The 26,783-nt window shown below is 33.1% G+C and overlaps 1 protein-coding gene and 1 pseudogene across 1 annotated transcript in view; both read left to right on the top strand.

The window, feature by feature from the left end:
- Positions 1-26,783, top strand: part of PXDNL (peroxidasin like) — a 435,474-nt gene that overhangs the window by 372,664 nt on the left and 36,027 nt on the right. The window contains 4 exon segments of the mRNA XM_036232726.1: positions 17,171-17,262; positions 21,552-21,737; positions 23,937-24,097; positions 24,100-24,123. Coding sequence (XP_036088619.1) covers positions 17,171-17,262; positions 21,552-21,737; positions 23,937-24,097; positions 24,100-24,123 — 463 coding nt within the window.
- On the top strand, positions 1,579-1,697 carry LOC118612265 (annotated as a pseudogene).

The raw sequence follows: 26,783 nt of genomic DNA on the forward strand, positions 1-26,783 counted from the left end.
CAGGAGAAACTGATTCTTTTTTTCTAGGTGACATTGTATATAGAGCCTTGATAGATGAAGGAGGTAATTATAGGAGTCTGGAAGAAGCAAGTGGGTAGTGCTTAACCCCATGGCTTCTGCTCACTTCACGTCTCATGAATCCAAACTCAAAGCCTTTTTGAGAAGTCTTTGTAAAATGCACAGGGTTTTTTCTTCCTTCAGTACCAAAAGCTGCAGGCAATTTGTGGGATATTTTTGAACAAAAGCATTTTATTTCTTACAGTCGTTTTAGTTAAAGGCCATATGAAAATGAATTATTTTTTCTTTATAGGATTACTTTTGCTCTAAAAAATCATACCATTTTTATTCTTTGCAAAACATATAGTGAGCAGAATGTGAAAATTAATTATCCATGGAGTAGTGAACATAAATTCTCAGAGAGAGAGAGAGAGAGAGAGAAGTCATTTAAAAGCTATTTTTGAATTCTCTTTCGAAAACAGAATTTGTATATTTTTTGTGGATGTAGTTACTTTTTGTTCTTGTGTAAGCACGTTTGTTACCCATTATCACAGATTACCTCCGTTTTTTAAAAGAATAACTTATGATTTATTAACTGTGTAATGTCTATTCGGTATATACACCTATCTCATAGCTATTTCATTTGATAATATAATAAAACAAATAAACAAATAAACAAAACAAATACTTAGTTTCCCTCCTCTACCAGTAGATACCATGAGGTCATTCTCTGCAATGATGCCCTCTCACCAACTTGCACTGTTCGTCTCTGACTTCCTGCCATCTGAGTATGTTTGGTTACTTTTCTTATACCTTGTCCTTTCTTCTGCAGGATCTCTAATTCTCATTCTTCTAAATGTTTCTTGACTTTCATATTTGTACTTGCCTCAAAGGACCTTTCATCAACATTATCCCTTAAGCTTTACAATATAGTTCGTAGGTGCAGAAGCAGCAATTTTAGTTGCTGTGAAACAGTGATTTTTAACCATTTCATGTAAGACCATTTTACACATCTAATGTTTCAGCCATCTTTATCACTTTCCAATCCAAACTCAGTGCCTTAACTACACTGATATTCACGTTTCTCTTTTTCCTGGAGATGCTATAATCTTTCCCACCTTTATGCCTTTGAAAGCTATTCCTTCTGCTTGGAAAGCATTTCTTTCCTTAACCTACTTGGTTAAGATTTCCTCAGTCTTCCAGACCTAAATCCAAATTTCATAATTTTGTTTATCCTTATAGAGATCTCTTAGCACTTGGTACTAATTTATATGAAAATTCTCCTTATTGTAATTGTCTTATATGTTCAACTTTTTCATTCAGATGTGAACATTCTGGAGAAAAATAGCAAATCTCCTTAAACTTTTTCTTTCTTGTCTAACAATGCCTTGTTCTTAGTAAATAAATTGTTAAATAAGCAGAAGATTAAAGAATGGATTTCATAATTTTAAATTTATTTTGTTTTTGTTTTCGAGATATGTTAATTATTTTTGCTTTAGATTAGGAATTTGGACTATGTAAATCATTAGCATTTTTAATATATCTTAACAGAGAATAAGATACTTAACAACTACAAAGAAGCTTTACAATCATGCTACCTTGAACAAGCCCAATCACGTCTGATCTTGGAAGCTAAGTAGGGTCGGGCCTAGTAAGTACTTGGATGGGAGACCACCTAGGAAAACCAGGTGCTGTAGGCATAAAAAAATTTTAAAAAATAAAGGATCGTAAGCTGACAAGGTCTAATAAAAACTTTAAAAGTAGAAGTGTAACTTGTTTTTGATTTTAATATAAATACAAGAATTGGAACTTATTTGAAACCCATTTTTAGTTAAGGATCTAAAATCTGAATTTTTAGCAGGCAAGCTTAATATTTCTTATTTCATAAGGACTTGCTGACCATGAACAGTCCCTTGCAGATAATCACTTTTAGGACAGTAGTAGATCAAAGTGTTTTATCAACTTTTTATTATTAGCCTAAATTCTTAATAAGGCATTTTGGTTTAGTATTGGACCTGATGTACATGGGTTTATACATGTCACATCTCTGAAGATCACCTTAGAATGAATATGGCAAAAGCATTCATTAAAATATTTTTAAAAATAGGTAATCTATAATAAAGCCCTTATAACTAATATCTTGACTAATGTACAAATGAGTTACTTACCAATATATTATTTGCTTTCAGCTTTATGTCTACATATATCCAGGCCTCTTAGGCCTCATTCATTAGTGAGTCATGTGGAGATACAGACAACTTTACACCCTGGTGAAGAAGGTCTCTGGGGACAGAAGGTCTTTCCATGTCTCTGTGTCACACAGAGAGCACTCATCATGGAACACTCACACAATGCCTGCAGCAACACTGTCAATGGGGGTCTGCACATAGACTCTGCCTTGACAGGTGGAAAGGGAAAAAAAGTGCAGTTGAGCAACCTCAATCACAAATTAAATATAAACGAATTCTACATTTGGATTCCCTGTCAAGTCTATTTCTTTTTTCTTGGAACCAGCTGAGGCTGATTTCCCCTACTGTGACCCTGTTTATTGCCAATCTATAAAACTCATTTATTTCTCAGACAAGTGGAGCTAAAATCTATTAGTGGCAGTACCTATAGCAAGAGAGGCATATATAGTCATAATTTGCTATAATTTTTCCTCATAAAACCAAGAAAAGAGCAGTGGGTAGCTATAGAATTGTATTATGACAGTCTCATTATCCGATGACATTATGCTGGTGATTTAAAGGGTGGGGCTAACTGCACTGAGAGTGAATTGAAGTAAACATGAGTCTCTCGTTAGTAATACATTTTTTAAAGTCTTGCAAAGCTATTTTTCTCTGCTAAAAATAAAAAAGAGAGAAAGCAACAACATCTCATCTTTTTTTGTGATAGCTTCTACCATTCCCGTTTCCTCAGTCACTCCACAGCATTTTCTCTCCCTAGGGACCAGGTTATATGATATGTTTCAGCCCTCAACATTCTCTTTTATATATTGTCAACTTTTATTTTTTAATTAAACATATTCTTCTTTTAAAAATTTATGGGTTTTTTTCTGTTCTGTAATTTTCTTAATTCTTTTTTTCTAATTTCTTGACTTCAGTATATCTTTTCTAAAATACTTCCTTCTATGATGACTTAGCTTTTGTTTGCATCCATGCATTGATCCTTTCACTATCATATCAATTCCACAAATATTTATTGAGCACTGTTATTTACAAACTAGGATTTGAAAACAGCACTGATGAATTAGTTGTCATTCCTGCATTAAATAATCTCTAAAGTGTAATTTGAAAGACTTTGTTAAACTTCGTTTCAGTTATCATGAGGGCTGTTTTGCCCAGTGTGTGGAACAGTGTTTACAAAGTCAGGGAAGGGTCCAGGGTTGCAGGACCTGAACCTTATGCATATGCACATTTTCAAAACACATGTGACCACATGGAGACATTGCAGGGTCTTTCTAGGGCCTTGCATGAGGCCTTAGTATTTCAGGCTCTGAAGAGTTACCTTTTATTTGTTCCATGGTAAATCTGCCTCTGGGTAATTACTCAGTAACTAGACTTATCCACCACTGGTATGTTCCCTTATCCAAGCACATGTCTATTGGGATTGCGGGCTATACTGCAACTTTGTAATATGAGAGGCCGACATAAATCGACCATTGTACCTATTCATCTGGGTCAGCTCCAATTAACACCTGGGGTTCCTCTGAAAAGAATAAGTAAGTGATCAAGAGGAAGAGGACCAATCCCTTGAGGAGCTCTTTGGAAGGCCAAAGATTTCCAGGTATATACGACCATAGGGCTAGGACCATATGCCCCCTGACATAGGACTAGGGCCATAAACCCTGGGGCACTTTTGAAAGTGAAAAACAGCACTATGAATGCAAAAACTTGAGTCAATGTGAATACCCTTCAAGCCAGACTCTAACACAGAGTTTGCTAACTACATAACTACTTATTTTTTAAATAAGGAATAAAAAATGTTTAAAGTGTTAAATCATGAAGCGTAACAACATACGATTCATAATTAAGGAGAGATCATTTCAGGTATATAAGACCGATCGAATGATCACAATAGACTATCCAATTATAAAACCCATACAATCATCTCAGAATATGCCAAAATGATATCTGGTAAAAATTGAACACACATTCAAGATGAAAGAAATAATAACAGCCACAACACCACCAACAATAACAACAACAACACAATTATTAGTATTCTGGGAATAGAAAACAAATTTTTTTTACCATTATATTTATCTATTTATTCAATTGGTAATTAAGTTAATAAGTATTTATTTAATATCTATCTTGTCCCAGCTATTTGTTTAAGTTTAGGCATACAGGCAATATTGCAACGAATAATGAAACACTAGCTTAGAAAAGCAAATAATAGCTATTGTGAAGCCAGTTGCCACCTCTTATATTTGTGACAAACTACTACTTCTTATAGGACTCTTTCTCACTGATAGGCTCTCAGAATTCTTAACATGGCTCTCCTGGCAACTAGCAGTTACTCGCATTTGATTGGAGCACCAGATAAAACCTTCTCATAATGCTTCACTAGAGCTCTTCTAATCTGGAAACCAAAGATGACTTTATTACTATTAGCTAATACTGCTTTTGAATTTCAGTGCAATGTCTCATATTGGATCAAGTGAGTGAATAGAGATACAAAATGGAGACTGCTTATTCTCATAATTTGAGAATTTTTGCCATTTTAGAGTGTTGTGTTAAAGGGAGAATTGTAAGAGGAAGTAAAGATTTAAGATGTTTACAGTGTTATAATTTGTGGTGGTTGGTTCAGTAAGTACAGACTATGGGTTTTATTTGCTCTATGAAGGAGGAGCATAGTTCATCTGTGAATAAGAAAAGGTAGAACAGTGGGACATTAGATTTGGGCGGAAAATATCTGAAATAGTAATAGAGTAGAATGGAAAAGATTCAAAGTACCAAACCAAAATTGTTTTTACAGTTTTGGAGACACAAATAAAATTTATAAATCAAAGGTTCACAATCGATATTAAATAGGACAATAAAAATAAAATGCTTATTATAGCTGGCATGTAGAAAAGACTATCTCATCTATATCTATCATCTATCTCTTTTCAATCAATTGATTATCAATCTTTCTATCTCTTAACAATTATAGTGACATATAGAGCATGACTTCAGGGACTTTGAAGAAATATCCAAACATTTTTGTCAAATGCCTTGAATTTCACCAATGAGTTCCTTTGTTTGTTATCTTTTGATTATATCAATAACATAGTATACTTTTATATAGTGTAATTTATGTTTTAAACATATTCAGATTATTGGCTAGAAAATGTAGGAATCATTAATAATTTGTAGATTGAATGAAAATGTTAATCATTTATAACATAATCAGGAATTAAAATTATGGTTTATTACTACGTTTTCTTAAGTGTGGGATGCTTATTTACCACAATATGAATATTAAATAATTTTATATAATTTGTAGACATGACGTTCAATACCATTGTCTCATACAGTGAAAAATGTATTCCTTTTCCCTTTTCAGTTATTTTTCCATCTTTTTGGTTATGATATGAGGGAAGTTTCTTTTGGGAATATATGTCTTTATTGCCCAATACTTACTTGTTAATGAACCTTTTAAGCAAAAAGAAAACACTTCTTAGGGTTAAAGATTTCAAATTGTTACTGTACATCAGTAGAATTTAATAATTTTTTTCAGTATTTGTATAGATCTTGACTATAAAACATACACAAAAATGCAAATTTCTTCTCTAAATTGGTCATTAGGGTAAAAAAAGGAGGAGGGGCTAATTATTCATTGTTGCCATACTGTTAATATCTAAATGTTATTTTCGTGAAAGTTTCTCCCTGAATGTTTTTTTTCAAATATGCCAGTGTTCCATATTCATAAATTTCTGATGAATATGAACCTGTACCTTTTCCTGTAGAAGTCTATCTCAATCTCCATAAATGCCTCTGTCTTGCTCTTGATGCTCTGCCTTCACTGATATTATGCTTTTATTCTATTTCTTCTTGTTTTTTTTTTGTCCCTTCTCTTTTCCTCTAACTTATTACAATGTAGAATTTAAATGATTCCTTTTATTACATACATAATTATAAAACTCTATATTCTATACTCTGCTTTTGAAAATTTGATGACTATTACATTTTTAGTTTTTGATCAACTAATTTACCTAATATAACCTAATATAGCTTAGGTTATTTTCCTCCTATAAAATAGTAGTAAAAAAATATTTCCTCCTCCTGTAAAAGTAAAAACAGATGGTATTACATATTTGTTCAAAAAGAAGAAAAGTGATAATTAATTATCTCTATTAGCTTAATTTCTTGTGCCTTTTCAGCTACAGAAACAATGTTCTTAAAGATAGAGCTTAACAGCTCTCCAAAATGCATAAAATTTTAATTATAGAAGAATTGTAAAAGAAAAAGTACAGTGTCATTAAATTTTTCTTTCTGGTGTTTTAGTGACTCTAGTTATGCATAACTTACATGGTACAATGTTTGTGATCTGACTAAGCATGCCAGGGAGGTAGCATGTTCTCATTGTTTTAATTTTTCATTGTTTGATTTACTTTTCTCAATTTGAAATAATTATCCTGAAGCAGAAACAATTTTATTTCATGTAAGAGTACATGATTGCATTTTTTTGAAGGATATGTCTCATATTTTATTTTAAAAAGCTACTAAATGATCATAGTTGTTCTAAAAATTCAAGATTCTCAGAAAACCTTTCCACAAGGAAACTTTATTACAAAGTACCATTCCTCAGTTTTTGTGGTAAAGGATTTTATTTATTTGTTTATTTGTTGTTCATTGTTGATACACATATTCTCTAACATCCACAGCAATAGCCAAGGCCAAGTAAACTCACAGAAGTCCACTGTACTGTATGTCCCGCTGTTTCTTCATGTGAGGCCTCTAGAAATACATTATAAAATCTATAAGATTATTTTGAAATTACACAGAGTATGTAAGTGAATACATCAAGGATAAGGCCTGAGATACAAAAGGAATTTAGCAAATATTAGTTGAATTTTGTAGCTTTTAAACTAATCAGAATCCAATGTTGACCTTAGAAGTCAGAAGGATATATCAATCAATTGTATATTTGGCTCAAAATTTTAATGCAGCTTAATTCTTCAAAAATATCCGTTTCATTATTCACATTTAAATTTGTAATTATTCTTAATTTTGTCTTATCAATACTTCCCTTTCACAGATCATTCTCCCAAATTCTGTATTAACCATCTGAAGTTTTTCTGCATTTTAAATGTGAAATATCAAAGCCGATGTAAGCTTTTTATATTTTTGTTCATTGAAACAGTTCAGTGAAATGAAATTATTTAGGCATGCTTAAAAAGAAAAAAAGTACAAAATTTTTTTTAAACAGATTTTTTTCTGATAAATTTGTTTCCAAAAATTCCTAAACATGCACCAATTGTTTGGAAAATCGAGATCACAAGCTGCTTCTTTCTGAAATAACAAGATGATTAAAGCAAATGTATTTTGGGAAACTGCCTTGCTTCTCCACTGTGCTTCATTAGTGAAGATATAACCAAAACATTTTGATCAGAAAGGCTGATTTAGGAAAAAGTGAATAACCCCAGGCACTACTTTTTTCTATATTGGTAGGTTTAGTGTATCAGTGATTTTCATGTTTTTCTTTTTTTTGAGTATTTAAAAGTACTGCCATTTGTTTTTCAGAATTTTTCAAAATAAACTATTTCAGAATATTAGTAGTGGTTATATCTGTATGAGTGAGATTCTATGTCTTTTTTGCTTACTTTATGATTTTTCCCTATAATGTATATATGTGTTGCTTTTGTTTGCATTTTTATTTTTAATATAAGTGATACAAATAAGTAAAAATTCAATGGTACTTAAAGGCTTGTAATGAAAAATACACATGAGTCTCATCGGTCCCTTGACCAACTTCTCACCACCTATCTTCACCCACATTTCACATTATCCTACTAGGTATACTTTATTTTCTAAATAATATGCTTAAATCAGTGTTTCTTGGTTTTTAGTTATATATATGTTTTTGCTTCTTGTCAAGATATTTGAGGATTGAGCTTTTTTACACACATTACTACCACCACTTTGCCCTCTCTCTTACTTCTAATATAGCCACACCACAACTTTATTCAAATCAATAATTAGAGTTTATATCTCTTGACAGTGTAAATATACTGCACTGATGAATCAAGTAAGAGACCATGATTACATTTTTCTTGAAAATCTGTTCTTCCTGGAATTAATAATTGCCTTGTTTTTCATATACTCTTTAATATATCTAACCAGAATTTTATCCTAATGCTTTGACATATCTACCAAACACCCATCAATAATATCTTCCAAAACATAAACACATGATTTTTAGTTTACTCTCTTATTTTGCTGAAGCACAGAATCCAGAATCTTATTCAAGGGTATGCATAGAAGGCAAATTTTTAGAGTGTTTACATGTTGGAAAATGTCTTTATTCTATTTTTCTCCTTGATTGATAATTTAGATAAGTTTGAGGTCATTTTTCCTCACCATTTGAAAAAATATTATTTCACTGTCTTATACTTCCATTGTTGCCATTGAAATGACTAATGCCTTTCTAGTTTCTATTCTTCTGTCTCTAACCTGTTTTTTTCCTAGAATCTTCCAATTGTCTCTTGTATTCTGACAATTCACAATGATGTGCCTTAGAATGAATACTTTTTCTTTGATTGTGTTGGACACATGGGGTTCTTTAGATCTTATCTGAAAAAATTATTTAAATTATTTCTTCACTAATTTCCTCCCTCTTATTTTCTCTGTTCTCTCTTTGTGAACTCTTTTTAGTAGGATATTGGAACTTCTAGGCTTTTCTCTAGATTTATTGTCCTTTCACCTTATTGATTATTTTTGCATCTTTCCTTTCAATCATCTAAGACACAGATTTTCAATTAGGGTGGGAATTGCCCCATACCAGCCATTTGACAATATTTGCTGATATTTTTGTTTGTCGCCACAAAGAAAAGAGACATGAACCGGCATCTAGTTAGCAGATCAAGAAAGCTGCTAACCATTTTATAATGCACAAGAAATCTCCAACAACAAATAATTTTCAACCCCAATGTCAGTCATGCCAAGATTGAGAAATACCAGACCAAGAGAATTACTTAACTTTATCTTCTAACTTTCTACTAAAGTTTCTATTTTTTTTACTTTAATAATTTGCTTTTTATTCTTAAAGTTGGCACATGATATAATAATTCCAGCTGTACAGTGTAGGAACTAAACATTTATATAACTTACAAAGTGATCATCCTGGTAAATCTAGTACCCATCTGACACTGTATATAGTTATTATAATATTATTGACTATACTCCTTATTCTATACTTTGTATCCCTATAACCATTTGTAAGTACCATTTTGTACTTCTTAATTGTTTCCTCTTTTTTAACCCACTCCTCAATCCCCCTTCCACCTGCCAACAACCAAAACATTCTCTTTATCTATGAGTCTCAACCACTACCTGCAGGTGTGGGACCAGCCTATTCTGCATCTCCACCCCTCCTGTCAGTCTCAAGGTGGTCTCTTTGGTGTGTCCCAAGCTGTAAGACTTATGTTCAGCTAGACTTAGGCAACTCCCAGGGATGGCTGTTCTGTAACTCAGTTGTAATTTTGATGTGGTTATGAGAGGAGGCAAGTATACCACTTATTTGCTCAGACATCTTGAGTGGAACTCCTGAAGTTTCTATTTTAAACATATTTTCCCCCTTTGTTTGATTAGCCCTTTTGTTATGGGAATTTTTACTTAAGATATTTATTTGTTTTATTAAAATTGTACATTGCTACATTATCTGTCTTTCACGCTCTGAATCAGGCAAGCATATATAGCCCTAAAAAATTCCATACACAACCTTTTACCTTCATGCCTCTTTGAATGACCCAGTTGAATGAGAGTTTTGATTATCATTCATTCTTCTGAAGCAGGCATTAAGCCAAACTGTCTTTAAGAAATTAGATATGGATTGGCACTGTAGTCTTTTTGTCATGAACAGACTATTTCTAAGTTTGCAAATATTTTCTTTCAACTCTGTACATCAAAATAGAAACAGAAAATACCACTTTTAAACATAGCTACAACTTGTTTCCTTTTATTGATTAAATATGTGTTTTTATTTTGCAATAATGGAAAAAGTTACAAATGAAATTACAAACACAGTTAAATGTTATATTATCAAAACCAAGAGACTCTATGAAGACAATTTTTATATTTGCTCTGGGCAGTGCTCTCTTATGATATACATACTTAGGGCAGTATTATGCTCAAACATACCTGGAGACTTCAAATTTTCTTCTGTAGTCAACATGAAGGAGGATGGTGTAATTATCATTGTCACTCTCAGGAGTAGTGCCCATCAGAGGGTATCTCAAATTATATAACTATTTACAGTCATAACCATGCTGCCTTTACATTGGATTACTATCTTTAAGTAAGGAACACATGTTGTTGAGTTTTAGATTTGGGGAGGAAATTTGACCAGTGAAATGACATATCAAAAGTATTAATACAGAAATTGCTTTGTATTCCTACTAGGGGCTAATTATAACCAAGAAAGAAGTGATACAATATCTACAATTGAAAAAGTTAAAAAAAAAAAAAGAAGCTAATATTCTCTTGAGTAATGCAGATAAATCAATGAGATTCTTTGAGAACTTATTGATCTCAGACCTCCTGCAGATGAAAATGGAACTCATTGTTATTGCTTCAAATATAACGATATATGACAGTAAATTATTCAATATGATACTTGTAATGAGTACCATTAAAAGGCTCAATATTTATTAGATCTATTGGGTCAATTACAGTAAAAGCAATAAGTAACAATAGAAATAGGAATGATTAATGTTTAGTTGAATTGGTTAAGAAATGAGAATCAGATCAATATCGAAAGACTAAAATTTACAAAACCAAGATTACACTGTTTGGGAAGTGTAAATGTTATAATTTCTAAAACCTCAAACTACCATTTCTTTTCAGAATGTTCATAATTGATTTTGCCTTATCTAACTTTCTGATTTCCATTAACCATTATTTTTCATACACTATATAATTTAACTTTAACCATTCAGAATGTGAAATATATTTGTTTATTACTTATTCTAAAAAATTATTTAATCATACCTTCAAAGATACAATGAAAATTACATTACATTAAAAATTAGCAGATGAAAACAGGACAATGATGATATTTTGGCAGAAAAAATTGCCAAATTTGACAAATGTGACAGTATACATTTTGTGATAGTATTCTCCTAAATGATGTATTTGTTGTAATTTCATTTAAGATATTAATAGTACTTAGTTGTTGTATCAACAAGCTTGTTTATTTTTATTTTTGTTTTTAAATAGAGTTGACATTTATATTAGTTTTGGTGTACAGGATAGTGGTTAGACATTTATATAGTTTATGAAGTGATCTCCCAATTAGTCTAGTACCGACCAAGCATTATACATAGTTATTACAATTTTATTGAATATATTTCCTATGCTGTAATTCACATTCTCATGACTCTTTTGTAACTGCCTATTTGTACCTCTTAATCCCTTTACCTTTTATACCCAGACTGCAACCTGCCCTCTCCTCCCACCTGGCAATCATGTTTGTTCTCTGTATTTATGAGATTGTTTTCATTTTATTTATTTATTTTGCTCCTTAGATTCCACATATCAGTGAAATCATATGGTATTTGTCTTTCTCTGACTGACTTATTTCATTTCCATAATAACCTCTTGGTCCATCTATGTTGTTGTAAATTCCATTTTTTATGGTTGCATAATATTTCATCATGTATATGTGCCAACTCGTCTTTATCCAATCATCTGTTGAAGAGCACTTAAGTCACTTCCACATCTTGACTATTGTAAATAGTTCTGCAGTGAACACAGGGATGCATATATCTTTTTGAATTAGTGTTTTAATTTTCTTTGGATAATTACCCAGAAGTGGAATTGCTGGGTCATAACATAATTCTATTTTTTATTTTTTGAGGAAACTCCAGACTTTTCCATTGCGGCTGCACCAATTTGCAATCTCACCAACAGTGTGCAAGGTTTCCCTTTTCTCCACGTCCTCTCTGTCACTTATTGCTTGTTGATTAATTGATGATAGACATTCTGATAGGTGTGAGGTGATATCTCATTCATATTTCTCTGACAATCAGTGATGTTGAATATCTTTTCATATGTTTATTAGCCATCTGTATGTCCTCTTTAGAGAAATATCTATTCAGATCCTCTGCCCATTTTTTAATTGGATTGCTTGTTTTTTTTGTTTTGTTTTGTTTAGTCTTTTTTTTTTTTTTTGATGTTGAGTTGTACAAGTCCTTTATAAATTTTTGATAACCTCTTATCAGATGCATCTTTGGAAAATATCTCCTTTCATTCAGTAGATTGTCTCTATGTTTTGTTGATATTTTCCTTTGCTATTATTATTATTTTTTTTTGGTTTGATAAAGTCCCATTTGCTTGTTTTTTTCTTTTGTTTCCCTTACCCAAGGAAATAGATCAGAAAAACTTATTACTAATAGCAATGTCGGAGTTTGTTGCCTATGTTTTCTTCTAAGAATTTTTGGTTTCTGGTCTTGCATTTAAGTCTTTAATCCATTTTGAGCTTATTCTTGAATATGGTATAAAAAGGTGATCCAGTTTCCTATGTTTGCATGTATCTGTCCAGTTTTCCTAATACCATTTGTTAAACAGACTATCATAGCACCACTGTATATTCTTGCCTCTTTTGTCATAGGTTAAGTGACCTTAAAGGTATGGGTTTATTTCTGGGTTCTCTATTCTGTTTCATTCATGTATGTGTCTGTTTTTATGCCGTACTATGCTGTTTTGATTACCACAGCCTTGTATTATAGTTTAATATCAGGTAGTGTGATACCTCTAACTTTGTTCTCCTTTCTCAAGGTGTTCATAGGTGGCTATTCCAGGTCTTTTATGGTTCCATGTAAATTTTTGTACTATTTGTCCTGGATCTCTGAGAAATGTCACTAGTATTTTGATAGAGATTGCATTTAATCTATAGATTGATTTGGGTTGTATGGACATTTTAACTAGGTTAATTCTTCCTATCCATGAGGATAATATATGCTTCTATCTATTTATATCTTCTTCAATTTCTTTCATCACAGTTTTATTTTTTTAAGTACTGGTCTTTAATCTCCTTGGTGGAATTTATTCCTAGGTATTTTTTTAAAAAATATACAATTATAAATTGAATTGTCTTTTTAAATTTCTCTTTATGATAGTTCATCATTAGTGTATAAAAATGCAACTGATTTCTGAATATTATTTTTGTATCCTGCTACTTTACTGAATTCATTTATCAGTTCTAACAGTTTTTTTGTTTCATTTTTTTTGTGTGGAATCTTTAGGGTTCTCCATATATGGTATCATGCCATCTATAAATAATGACAGTTTTACTTCTTCTTTTTCAATTTGAATATCTTTTGTTTTTCTTTCTTGTCTGATTACTATGGCTAAGACTTCCAATAATGTGTTGAATAAAAGTAGTAGAAGTAAATATCCTTGTCGTATTCCTAATTTTAAGGAAAACACTTTTAGTTTTTCACCACCGATTATGATGTTAGCTGTGGGTTTGTCACATATAGCTTTATAATGGTGAAAAAGGTTCTCTTTATTCTCCCTTTGCTTAGAAATTTTCTCAGAAATGGATGCTCTATTTTGTCTCATTTATTTGCATGTAATGATATGATCATATGATTTTTATCTTTCAGATTTTTAAGTGTGGTGTAGCATATTAATTAATTTATAAATATTGACCTAAACTTGCATCCCAGGAATAAATCCAACTCGATCATGGTGCATGATCTTTTAAATGTCTTGCTGAATTCAGTTTGTTACTATTTCGTTGAGGAAATTTGCATTTTTGTTCACCATGGTTATTGGTCTATAACTTTTTTTATTTGTAATATCTTTGTCTAGTTTTGGAATCAGAGTAATGGTGGCATCATCAAATGAGCTTGGGAACCTTTCCTGCTCTGGAAATTTTTGAAATAGTTTGAGAAAAAAAGGTTTAAATTATTTTTGAATTTTTGGTAAAATTCACCTTTGAAGCCATCTGGTCCAGGACTTTGGTTTTTTGAAAGTTTTTGATTACTGATTCAGTTTTGTTAGCAGAAATTGGTCTGCTAAGATTTTCTGTTATTTCTTGACTCAGTCTTGAGATATTTTGTATGTTTCTAGGGATGAATCTATTTCTTCCAGATTGTTCAATTTATTGGCATGTAATTGCTCATAGCATTTTCTTACATTTCTTTGTATTTATGTGGAGTCAGTTGTTACTTTTTCTCTTTTATTTCTGATTTTTTTGGGGTCTTCTCTTTATTTATTGATGAGTCTGGTTAAAAGTTTATCAATTTTATTTATCTTTTCAAAGAACCAGCTCTTCATTTCATTGATCTTTTGAATTGGTTTTTTAGACTATTTCCCTTATATCCACTCTGATTTTTATTATTTACTTCCTTCTATTCACTCTGGGCTTTATTTGCTTTTTTTTTTTTTTCCTAGTTACTTTAGGTGTAAAGTTAGATTTTTTTATTTGAGATTTGTTGCTGTTGTCTTTGTTTCTTGAGGGAAGCTTATATTGCTGTGAATTTCCCAACTAAGAATGTTTTTGCTGTGTCCCATTGATTTGGGGTCATTGTGTTTTCATTTTCATTTGCGTCAAGATTTTTTTTTTTAATTTCTTCCTTGACCTTATGGTTAACCTATTTACTTTTAGTACCATGTTATTTAGCCTCCATGTCTGTGTGTTTTCAGTTTTTTTCTTATAATTGATTTCTAGTTTTATACTATTGTGGTTAAAGAAGACAGAGTGAATTCAATCTTCTTAAATTTACTGACTCGTTTTATAGCTTAACATGTGGTCTATATTAGAAAATGTTTTATGTGCACTTGAGAAGAATGTATATTCTGCTACTTTAGGGTGAAACACTCTAAAAATATAAATACTTTTGGTCTAGCTTCCATTTAAGACAGCTCTTCCCTTGTTGATTTTCTGTCTAGAAGATCTGTACACTGGTGTCAATGGGGTATTAAATTTCCCCATTATGACTACATTATTCTTGATGTCTCTATTTGTGTCTTCAATATTTGCTTTATATATTTAGGTACTCTTATGTTGGGTACATAAATATTTATTAGGGTTATATCCTCTTGTTGGATTAATTTCTTTATCATTATATAATGTCCTTTTTTGATCTTATTATAGCCTTTGTTTTACAGTCTATTTTGTCTGATATAAATATTGCTACTCTAGCTATTTTTTAAAATTTTTATTTGCATAAAATATCTTTGTCTATCCCTTTGCTTTTAGTTTGTGCACGTCCTTTGATCTGAAGTGTGTCTCTTATAGACAGCTTATATATAGGTCTTGTTTTCTTATCCATTCAGCTACTATATGTCTTTTGATTGGGTCATTTAACCATTTACATTTAAAGTGATTACTTTTAGCTACATAGTTATTGCCATTTTGTTTTTCATATATATATATTCCTTTTTTTCTCTCCTCTTTTAAAAGAAGTCTTTTTTACATTTCCTATAATCCTGATTTGGTGTTGATACGCTCTCTTAGCTTTTTGTTGTCTGAGAAGCAGTTTAGATCTCCTTAGATTCTAAATGAGAGCTTTGCTAGGTAAGATAATCTTGGTTGTAAGTCCTTGTTTTTGACCACTTTTTATATTTTATGTCATTTCTTTCTGACCCTCAAAGTTTCTGTTGAGAAATTAGTTGACTTTCTTATGGGAGCATTCTTGTAAGTACCCAGCTGCCTTTCTTTTGCTGCTTTTAGGATTTTTCTCTTTGTCTTTAATCTTTAGCATTTTAATTATGATGCATCTTGGTGTGGATCTGTTTGGGTTCATCTTGTTTGGTACTTTTTGTGCTTCTTGGACTTGCATGTCTATTCCCTTCATCAGGTTAGGGAAGTTCAGTCATTATTTTTTTTTCAAGTAGGTTCTCAATCCCTTTCTTTCTTTCTTTGTCTGGTACCCTCATGGTGTGAGTGTTGTTATGCTTAATATTGTCCCAATAGTTCCTTCAACTATTATTTTTCTTTTTGCTATTTCAGTTGAGTGTTTTCTGCTATCTTGTCTTTAAAAAACAAATCACTGATTTTATCTTCCGCTTCAACCAATTTATTGTCGATTTCTTCTAGTGTATTCTTTATTTCAGTTATTGCATCCTTCATTATTCACTGGTTCTTTTTTATGTTTTCTGTCTTTTTATGCTTATTATATGTTTATTGTTCTCACTGAGATCATCTATTCTTCCCCTAAGTTCATCAAACATCCATATAACCAATGTTTTGAATTCTATATCTAGTAGGTTACTTACCTCTTTCTTATTTAGTTCTCTTTCTTAAGTCTTCTATTCTTTCATTAGGAACATATTTCTTTGTTTTATGATTTTAGCTGTTTCTGTGTGTGTGTTTTCTTCTTTCTACGTATTAGGTAGATCTGCTATGTTTCCCAGTCTTAGCTGGGTGGCCTTATGTAGTAGGTATCCTGCACACCCCAGTGGCACAGTCTCCCTGATCGTCTGCTCCAGATGCTTCAGTAACGACACATGTGGTTGCATGTGTCCTTATGTTGTAATTGAGCCTTGATTGCTGTTGGCATATCATTGGGTAGAACTGACTCTCAGGCTTACTGACTATCAGGATTTTTCATGTCCACAATGTATCAGATGTGTGTGAGCTGACCCCATGGAGTGGCATTTACCTCAGTGGTTTTGTGTGACTGTTCAGACCACTCTTTGGCTGTGCCATTGTGGGGTAATCACGTGGTGCTGTGTTGAAATCTAACACCAATCTTTGAATGTGTTGGTTTTGGAGCCCCTTCGGAGAGGTTTTTGTGCAAACCAATGTCAGCCACTGCCTGTGACTAATCTGGGGCTACTTGGTAAGAGGGAAAAAGCTATCTGTGTTTGATTGTTGCCTTAGCTGGACCTGGAGATTTGTGGATGGAGCCATGTGGTAAACCGAGGCCACCTGTCACCTGCACTGGGCCTGGGGAAGCTCAGCAAAAGGCCCAGGGCACCCCCATGCCTGAAGCTATCTGTCCATTGCCAATAAGGCTCAGCAGATGAATGAGCCGCTGGAATACCAGAATTTGGTGAGATGGGGGTCTCAGAGAGTCATCAGGGTGGAGCAAGTGGAGTTCCCCGGGTCAGTGCAGATAAAGATTTATTGTCCAAGCTGAGCCTGTGATCACCTGCAAAATTATTATCTTTCACCCAGGCTATCTGCCGAATGCCTCATGCCTACAGACCCTCGAGATTTGTTTAAGAAATACCGCAATTATTTCTGAGGCTGTTGCCCACCACCAAAACTGTCTCCTGAATTGTTCAAGTGAAGGCCTGTTGATTTATGCAGAAAGAACTTCATGCTGAGGGTGTGGGATAATCCTAGTTGCCCAATAATCAATGAAAATTGATACAGGCAACTTGTGAGTTGGGTGGGGCAAAGTTTCAGGGAGTTACTTGGGTGGAGCGAACAGATCTTGCCAGGTCAATGCAGATTCAGTTTTGGCTGTTTTGCTGGAGGGCTCAATAGAAGATGGTGCTGTCTTCAGGCTGCACAGGAGGAAGGTTCAACAAAGGAACAATGGCTGCTGTCACTCCAGCCCTGTCTCTAACCCGACACATCTCAGTCTTTCCCTGCATGTCTCTGGCACCTTCCAAGCTGCTTTCTCTTCACCTGAGTCTAGGGTGAATGCCTGCAGATGAGTGAGTCTGTGCACATGCCCTTTAAAGGGACATCTGGATTTCTGGCTACCTTCCATCTCACCTGGGAGGCCAGAATCCCCACTGATTTTTATAACCAAATTTTGTGAAGACTCCTTTTCCCAGCACTGTAATCCTGAGCTGGGGAGCCCCAGTCTGGGATTGATGCCCCTCATTCCTCCAAAGGGGGCTCCACAGCAAAGATATACCTCCCAATGCTCAACCACCATACATGAATGTGGGATTAGCCTGTTTTGCATCTCTGCCCCTGATGCCAGTCTCATTTTAGTCTCCTCTTTATATCCCAGGTTATAGGAGTTATGTTCAACTAGTCTCCAGATCATTCTCCAGATAATTATTTCATTATTTAGCTGCAATTTTAATGCTGTCATGGGAAGCAGCATGCACAATGTTTACCTACCATCTTGACCAGAACTCTCAAGAAGCTGCTTTTAAAATTAACCTTGTAGAGAGAATGGCCAAGAAGAATCTATGTAAGTTATTTGATGTTTCTTTTAGCAACACTTATTATAAAGCTTTTAGTAATTAAGACATTGCAATATTGATTCATGAATAGACAAGCAGACTGATAAAATGAAATATGAACTCTAAAAAATATGCTCATGTATGGAAACACTATATTTGCAAGAACTACAAACAAATTAGTGAGAAATAAAAACATATTCAATAAATGGTACAGGAACAACCAGCTGCTATCCATGGATAAAAGTGAGCATGGATTCCTAGATCACATATAGGAAAATCAATTCCAAATAAATGAAGGATTTAAATCTAAGAGGCAAAAATTTAAAATTTTATAAAACATAGAGGAGAATATCTTTATACTATTAGGGGAGAATTTTTAGTAAAATAAAAAATACTAACTACGAAAATGAATAAAACAAAATTAAGAAAATATTTTCATCAAAGTCTAACATATGAGAGTGATACAAAAGTCACAAACTTGGAGGAATGTATTTGAGCATAGATAACTAATTATTAGTATCCAGAATATATATGGAATTCCTAAAGTAAAAAAGAAAAACTTAACCTAATAGAAAAAAAAAGCTGAATGTCTAATCAGTGTATAGAAGATGCTCAACTACATAATTAATCATGAAAATGCAAAATCATAGCATTTCACACCCACCAGGTTAATACAAATTTTAAAAAGTAGATGTATTTCCAAGTTAGCTATAGGAAAATAATGGTCACCTGATTCTAAATCTCTCAGTAAAAGTTTAAGATCAGTAAAAAGGATGACAGAGGACACATCAAATAACACATGACTCACACATTTAGAATTAGTAGGAGACAGAGAATGGAATGAGTCTTAAATTATACTGTTTGAAAATAATCACCAAGTTCCAAAAGAGCTGCCCTTTCAAGCTCTACTTCTACTGCACATCTGTGGGTGTGGAGAGAAAAATAGGGTAATTTAAAAATCTCTGTGGGCATACTGAAAGAGAGCAGGGCATAGATGAAGTACAGGAATAAAGAAATCTCTCTGGAAAGAAAAAGTTCAACACTACTAATTTGACAAATGTAGTTCTGAAATCTGAGGATTAACAATAGCAGTTACAGGGCTGAAAGCAACCAGAGATAAGGTTGTTTCTGAGGTGGGGTGTGAAGGAGATAAGTAGAGAAAGGATAGTGCTCCTTCATATTTGATAGTGAAGTGAAAGCAGAATAAAGTGAAATTAAGAATTTTATAGGAACAGAAGATAAATAAACCATGTCAATGCCTCTTCTTCTCACATCACCTCTAACATTGCAATTAACGATGCAGTTCTTCACTAAACTAGAAATCTATTTTATGAAATGCCTAGAATTAAAAAGAAGATATAAATAGAGAGAGAACACATCAATTTCAAATAAAGCTGTATAGCAAGAAAACAGAAATGCATGTTAAAACATTTCATATAAAAATCTCCCAGGTTAAAACACAAATTGAAACAGAGTAATTATAATACAACACTAACAACTAAAATAAACAAGCACTAAACACTCAAGTTCTTGGAGATATAAAAGCCAAGCTATCATCAGAAACTAAGAAAATAAATTCAGGAGGAGAAGTAGGGGTCGGGGGAGAATGAAGAGGGGAAGATAAACAAGAAGAAGGATAGCAGCAATAAGAATGAACTGAACTCAAAAAAAAAAAATTAAAGAATAAATTACAGTATGCTGAGGGATGAGAGATTACTTGGCTAGGAAGTAAATTATTGGGAATTTCTATATGATTATTGTGAGAGTATGAATTATGTGTTTACTTTGGATAGCAGTTTGGCACTATTAAAACTGATGATTCGCATATGGATATGTATCACAGAGAACTTCTATATATTCATTATGAGAGTATGAATTATACATCTATTTTGGATATCAGTTTGGTATTATCAATTAAAATTTAAAATGTTACTCTCTGTACTCAGTATTTATAGCTCTAGCATTGGCCTGTTCTCAGTAAGGATCTGCAAACTACAGCCCATTGACAAAACGTGACCCACTACCTGAATTTGTAAATCAGGTTTTAATGAAACATGACTATGTATATTTTTTATGTGTTGTCTATGCTATCATATTTCCTTTTGTGCAAAAGGAAAGATTTGAGTAATTGTAATATGTGGTCACTGTGCTGGAAATATTTACAATCTGATCCTGTATCCTTTATAATAAAAATCTGCCAAGCCCTAGTCTAGAGAGACCTTTGTACATATGAAGAACCATGAATGAGAATGTCCATAGTGTAATAGCTGAAAACATCACAAATATTAATCACCAGTAGAATAGAAAACTAAATTGGGAATCTGTTATCCAATCACGAATGACTATTAGTTAGAGACTATGAATTAGGTACAGATGTATGTGACAATGTGATTAAATCTCCAAACAAATTGTTGAGTAAAAAGAAGGAAGTGTGATCCCTCCATTTCCATTTGTTTCAAAGTTAAAACATACAAAGCTAAACTATATGTAGTCTATGGAAGCATACACATGAAATAACATAATAAAACATAGTAAGTGACAGGTTAAGTTATTCTCATGTTTCTCCTCTGGGGCAGGGAAAAAAAGTAATATGATCAGAGCAGATGCCACAAGAAGTCTCACAGGTGTTGGTCACATATTTTTTTAAGTAGGCGGTGTGTCCAAAGTGGGGTGTTTGGTTTAAATCTGCATTTGAATTATAATTTTTTTTAGTTTCAAAAGTTGATTTATATCCCATATCAAAGGATCATTGTCTTTTTATCAAGGAAACATTTATGTAACAAATTATATTATTTCCACAAGTTATTTTTCACTTTGTTCAGCATACCTATTGTATATATTGATATGGACATTTTTGAATGATTAGTTAATTGATTTGCTAATATTCTACATGTTTCTGAAAGATTTATTTAGTTATATCTATGTCTATGTATATATATGTATACACACATACACATATATATATATACACATATACGCACACATATATAGTTGTATCATATACTTGTAGGATAATTACAAAGAATAGCACAGTAAATGTTACACAATTTTTATGTTAAATCTTCTTGGTTAGGCCACTGCTGTACTCCCTGCCATTTGGGTGATCCCTGACCTCTTTTATTATCTCAATGCTTTTACCTATGAAATGAGAATGATAATAATATCTGCTTTTCCTTACTGTGTGTATAAAATAAAATAATGCTTGGTAGTCTTTCGTATAAATAATACTGTCACTGTCATTTTCAGACTTTGGCATGTGATATCTGTCTGTTTTTATGGTACTCCAGGCAACATTGACTTCCACCCCGCTCTCATGGTTGAAGACCTGATCCCTGGGGTGAGAGTGGGACCAACACTTATGTGCTTATTTGTTACCCATTTTTAGTGGGTTAGAGATGGAGATATGTAAAGGATTATGTGTTATAATTGTCAGTTGTTTTTCTGTCCCAAAGTGTGTGTGTGTGTGTGTGTGTAATAGTGTGTTAGTACTTTCTATGATTTAAAATATATTGAATACAAGAAATAAGTGACGTCTTACTACAGAATTGTTCTGACCATTGATAATATCACATAGCATTTATTTTTGTAAATTCTTGTAAATCGTTGTAAGAAGAAAAGAAATAGAATGTTTAGACTGGCAGCAAAAATCAGTGATTAAAGGATGCATTAGACTCACTACTGTGTTTGAATCTGAGCACTACTACTTAGAGCTGTTAAACTTTGAGAAGAATATCACTCTACCTGTTTCCTCATCTGCAAAGTCTGTTTAACAAGGTAACATAGATTTCATGGATTGTGGCAAATAAAAATGATGTTGATAGTGCAGGAATTGGCAGCAGGTCTGAGACTTCCTCCATCCATCCTCACTAAAGACCTGTTGACCTGAGACCAGACCTCCTTGTGAAATTAAATTGAGGGCATTTACATGGAAAGATAACTGGGAATTCTCAAAAATGTTGTGGTTTTTGTGGTTTGTCCAAAATATTTCTTATGAATAAACTCAAATTTATGAAATTATGAGCGACAACTAGGAGACTGTAAATTGTATAATCTCTTTACAATTGAAAGCTTAACCAAGTATAAAAAAACTAAAAAAAAAAAAAAAGTAAGCAGCTCCCACCACCCTGCCTGAGTTGCCACTATTAGTTCTCTTCTATCACTTGGCACCATTGTGTTCTAGGATGTTATATCTTTCAAATCATTAGTAATGTAAAGCCTTGAGTGAGCTAGAATTTTTGTGAACCTGTTTGACAATTTAATGTTTTGTATTATTGAGGAGATGATATATAAACAAACTTAAAACATTGTCTAGAACTTTGTTTTTAATTAAAGTTATACTAAAAGTTATTTTTTACTTAATTTTTTTTCCCTAAATCTCTTTCATTTATAAAATTTCTTAATTAGGAATTATATTTTAAAGAAATTAGTAAAGATTTAATTTCTTTTATGTACATGAGCAAACATTAATAGCATAATATTTATTTAATTAATTTAACAAATTACTTTTAGCACTATGGATTTATTGCAGTACATAATTGGGTTAGTATGTACATACGATAATATTTTAAGAATATATGTTATCAAAAACTGATCATATTTGGGAAAGCTTTGTGTTTTTTTGTTTTGTTTTGCTTTGTTTTGAGTAAGCTGTCTTCCCTATGTGTATTATGCACATGCATTAGTTTTCTAGGGCTGCCATAACAAAGTACCACAGACTGGTAACATAAATTTATTGTCTCACAGTTCTAGAGTCTAGAAGTTTGATATTAAGGTATCATGAGATTTGGTTCCTCCTCTCTCCTTGGCCTGTAGATATCCATCTTCACCCTGTGTCTTTGCATTTCTGCCTTGTACCTGTTTGTGTTCTCATTTCCTTTTCTTATAAGGGCAATAGTCATATTGGATTACCCACCTTTTCCCACAAATGTCCCCAATTTTATTTAACTACCTCTTTAAAAGCCCTGTCTACAAATATAGTCACATTCTGTTGCACTAGAGGTTCGGATTACAACATATGAATTTGGAGGGACGCAACTCAACCCATAATACCAATGTGAGAGGCAGCAAGTCTTTGCTTCCTATCTTAATTTACTGTTGTAAATCCAGCACGAGAAAAGTGTTTGATTTATAGTACTCAAATATTTCTTGAAGGAATAGACACGAAGTCTCATTTTAATAATGTTTTAAGCTATCTTCTTTCATTTAAAATTGAAAATGTTTTTCTTAATAGTCAATAGATATAATAATCTGCTATATATTAATAATTAAAAGCAGTATTTCTCTTTTAAACAAATGTGTCAATATTAAATTGTTCAGGCAATTTATAAGACCAGTCCATGGAATTTTACACTGAAATATGTGCTTTTTTAAAAAAAAACTTTACAGAACTTTAAATCATTTTGTAATACTCGGACCATGATAGTTCAAAAATGATAGTACACAACTTGATAAATATTAGAGAGAATTCATGGAATCTTTAGTTGGAGAACACAGTCCTTTCTGTCTGCTTCTCTTCTGCTAAACTCTTCTGTGCTTGCTATGACCACGTGGCATGAGGTCAGTACTCAGGCTGAAGATTCATCACACTGTACCTTTATTTGTTGACCACCAGATTCTGCTGTGAAACCAAAGAGTTTTTACCCTGGCACAACTCACTCATCTGAAACAGAGGCCACTGGGTCATGTGCTTTGTGACAATGCTGACAACATTTAGCAAATCCAGGCTGATGTCTTCATGAAGGCAGAATATGCGCAGGATTACATGAACCACAGTGAGATACCAAAGGTTAATTTATGGTGGGTCAAGACTGCTGTGAAGGTCAGTAATAACATCATTAGCTCTGTCTGGACTTACGTGTGTGTGTGTCTCTGTGTGTGTCTGTGTGTGTGTGTGTGTGTGTGTGTGTGTGTGCATTCTTGTCTTATTTCCAGTGTCAAAGATTGTGTTAACTCAAAGAGACACATAGGAAGAAAACATGAAAGCTTTCTTCTAACTATAGAAATCAGATTGATATTGACAGAGAGGACAACAGAAAAACAGAAGCTACTTCCTTTGCCCAACATCTTCTATTTCACATCAAACTTGTTGTAGTGGAGAGGGGCTTTGATGATTGCTCTGGTCTCTTCATTCTCATTATATTTCAGATTACTACACCAAAGATCAAACTCCAGTCATTTGGTATGTGTATGTATGTGTGTTTGTGTGTGTGTGTGTGTGTGTGTATACTTTCTAATAGTCAGCTGATCAGAGAGAAGAGAAAAAAAAAAACATAGTAACCTGGTTAATTCAGTCTATTCATTCTCCATAAGATGTGCAGCCATGTTCATTGTAAACTTGGGGAAGTCCTGATAGAGTTAGACAAGAAAATTTCTTTAGTGATACAACATAATTTCAACATCTACTACATCATCTTTTATGAGCCAAACTCTACCTAAGCTGCTTCGTAAACATTTATTTTATCCTCACAATATCTGTTAAGAAATGTGGCTCAAGGAAGGCACCTGTGGATGTGAGAACATCATGGGCAGCACCTCCTGTTCTCATTGAAATTACAACCAAATTATAAAATAATCAATGTGGAGAATCACCTGAAATCCAGCTGATCGTAACACCTATGTCTGCTAATATAAAGGAGTCATATTAAAGTTGATGTAGTATAGGCAACAACTATCTGCCGATCATTTTGTAGTTCTCACTGCATAGCCCTGAACAATCAAAAGGAGGCGCTGACCTTGGCCTATGGGGGAACCCCTTCCAATGGCCCACAAAACCAAAGCATCTGGAGGCTGGCACCAGACCAGAACAGAGCAACTCCTGACTAGTCCCATTAGTGATACACACAAAGGATGGTTGCAATAAGTACACAAGCCTTCTAAGGCAAATCCTACTCAGTGGGGTCAGCCCCCACACAACAGTTCTTACCCTGTGGGTGCAGCCAGTTCCCATAATTAGTCAGCCTGAGCATTAATCCCATCCACTGATCTACTAACAACAATAAATACTTCGTGACAACAGAAGATAACACACAAGCCATGCAAAAAAAACACATCCAGAGCCCCTGGTATAAGGGATCAGGGAGAGTGTGCCACTGGCCACACAGGACACCTTCCACATTAGACCATCTTGTCAAGGCTGAGAGCCAAATCAAATATTCCTGACATAGAAATGAACACAGAGAGGTGAATAAAATGAGCAAATAAAGAAACATACCACAAATGAAACAACGGGAGAAAACTCCAGATAATAAGCTAAATGAAATGGAAGCAAGTAAACTATCAGAGACAGTTCAAAATAATGTTATAAGGATGCTCAATGAACTTATGGGGAGAATGTATGAGCACAATCAGAACCTCAACAGCATAAAAGATGACATAGAAATCATAAAAAAAAAAAAAGACAGAAAAGAGGAATACAATAAGTGAAATAAAGAATACATTAGAAGTATTCAGTAGATTGGACAAAGCAGAAGATCAAATCAGCAAATTGAAAGACAAGGTAGCAGAATACACCCAATAAGAACAACAACAAAAAGGAATTTTAAAAAATGAGGATAGTTTGAGACTTCTGAGACAACATGAAGCGTAGAAGTATTTGGATTATAGGAGTACCTGAAAAGGAAGAGAGCAAGCAAGGGATTCAGAATCTCTTTGAAGAAATAATGACATAAAACTTCCCTAACCTGGCAAAAGAATTAGACATACAAGTTCAGGAAGCAGAAAGAGTTCTAAACAAGAGGAATTCAAACAGATCTACACCAAGACACATCATAAGTAAAATGCCAAAGGTCAAAGACAAAGAGAGAGTCTTAAAAGCAGCAAGAGAAAGGAAGCTAGTTACTTACAAGGGTCCCCCCATTAGAATGTCTGCTGACTTTTCAATGGAAACTTTCAGGCCAGAAAAGAGTGGCAAGAAATATTCAAAATAATGAAAAACAAGAATCTACAATCATGAACACTCTACCCAGCAAGGCTTTCGATTAAAATGGAATGTGAGATAAAAAAGCTTCCCAGGAAAAATCAGAAGGAATTCATTACCAACAAGCCAGCATTACAAGAAATGTTAAAGGGTCTTCTGTAAAAAGAGAAGGGGTAAAACAGAAAAAAGAAATAACGAATATGAATAATAAAATGGCAGTAACAGTGTATCTATCAGTAATCACTTTAAATGTAAATGGATTATACGCTCCATTAAAAGACATAGGGTAACTGAATGGATAAGAAAATAAGACCCGTGCATATGCTGTCTACAAGCAACTCACTTCAGATCAAATGACACTCATAGACTGAAAGTAAAGGGATGGAAAAAGATAGTTAATGCAAATGGAAATTTAAAAAAATCCAGGGTAGCAATACTTATATCAGATACAATAGACTTTCAAACAAAAACTATAAGAGACAATAAAGACCATTACATAATGCTAGGGATTGATAAATCAAGAGGACATAACCCTAGTAAACATATACACACCCAACATAGGA

The sequence above is a fragment of the Rousettus aegyptiacus genome, unplaced genomic scaffold (genome assembly GCF_014176215.1).
Source record: "Rousettus aegyptiacus isolate mRouAeg1 unplaced genomic scaffold, mRouAeg1.p scaffold_m13_p_15, whole genome shotgun sequence".
Taxonomy (NCBI): Eukaryota; Metazoa; Chordata; class Mammalia; order Chiroptera; family Pteropodidae; genus Rousettus; species Rousettus aegyptiacus.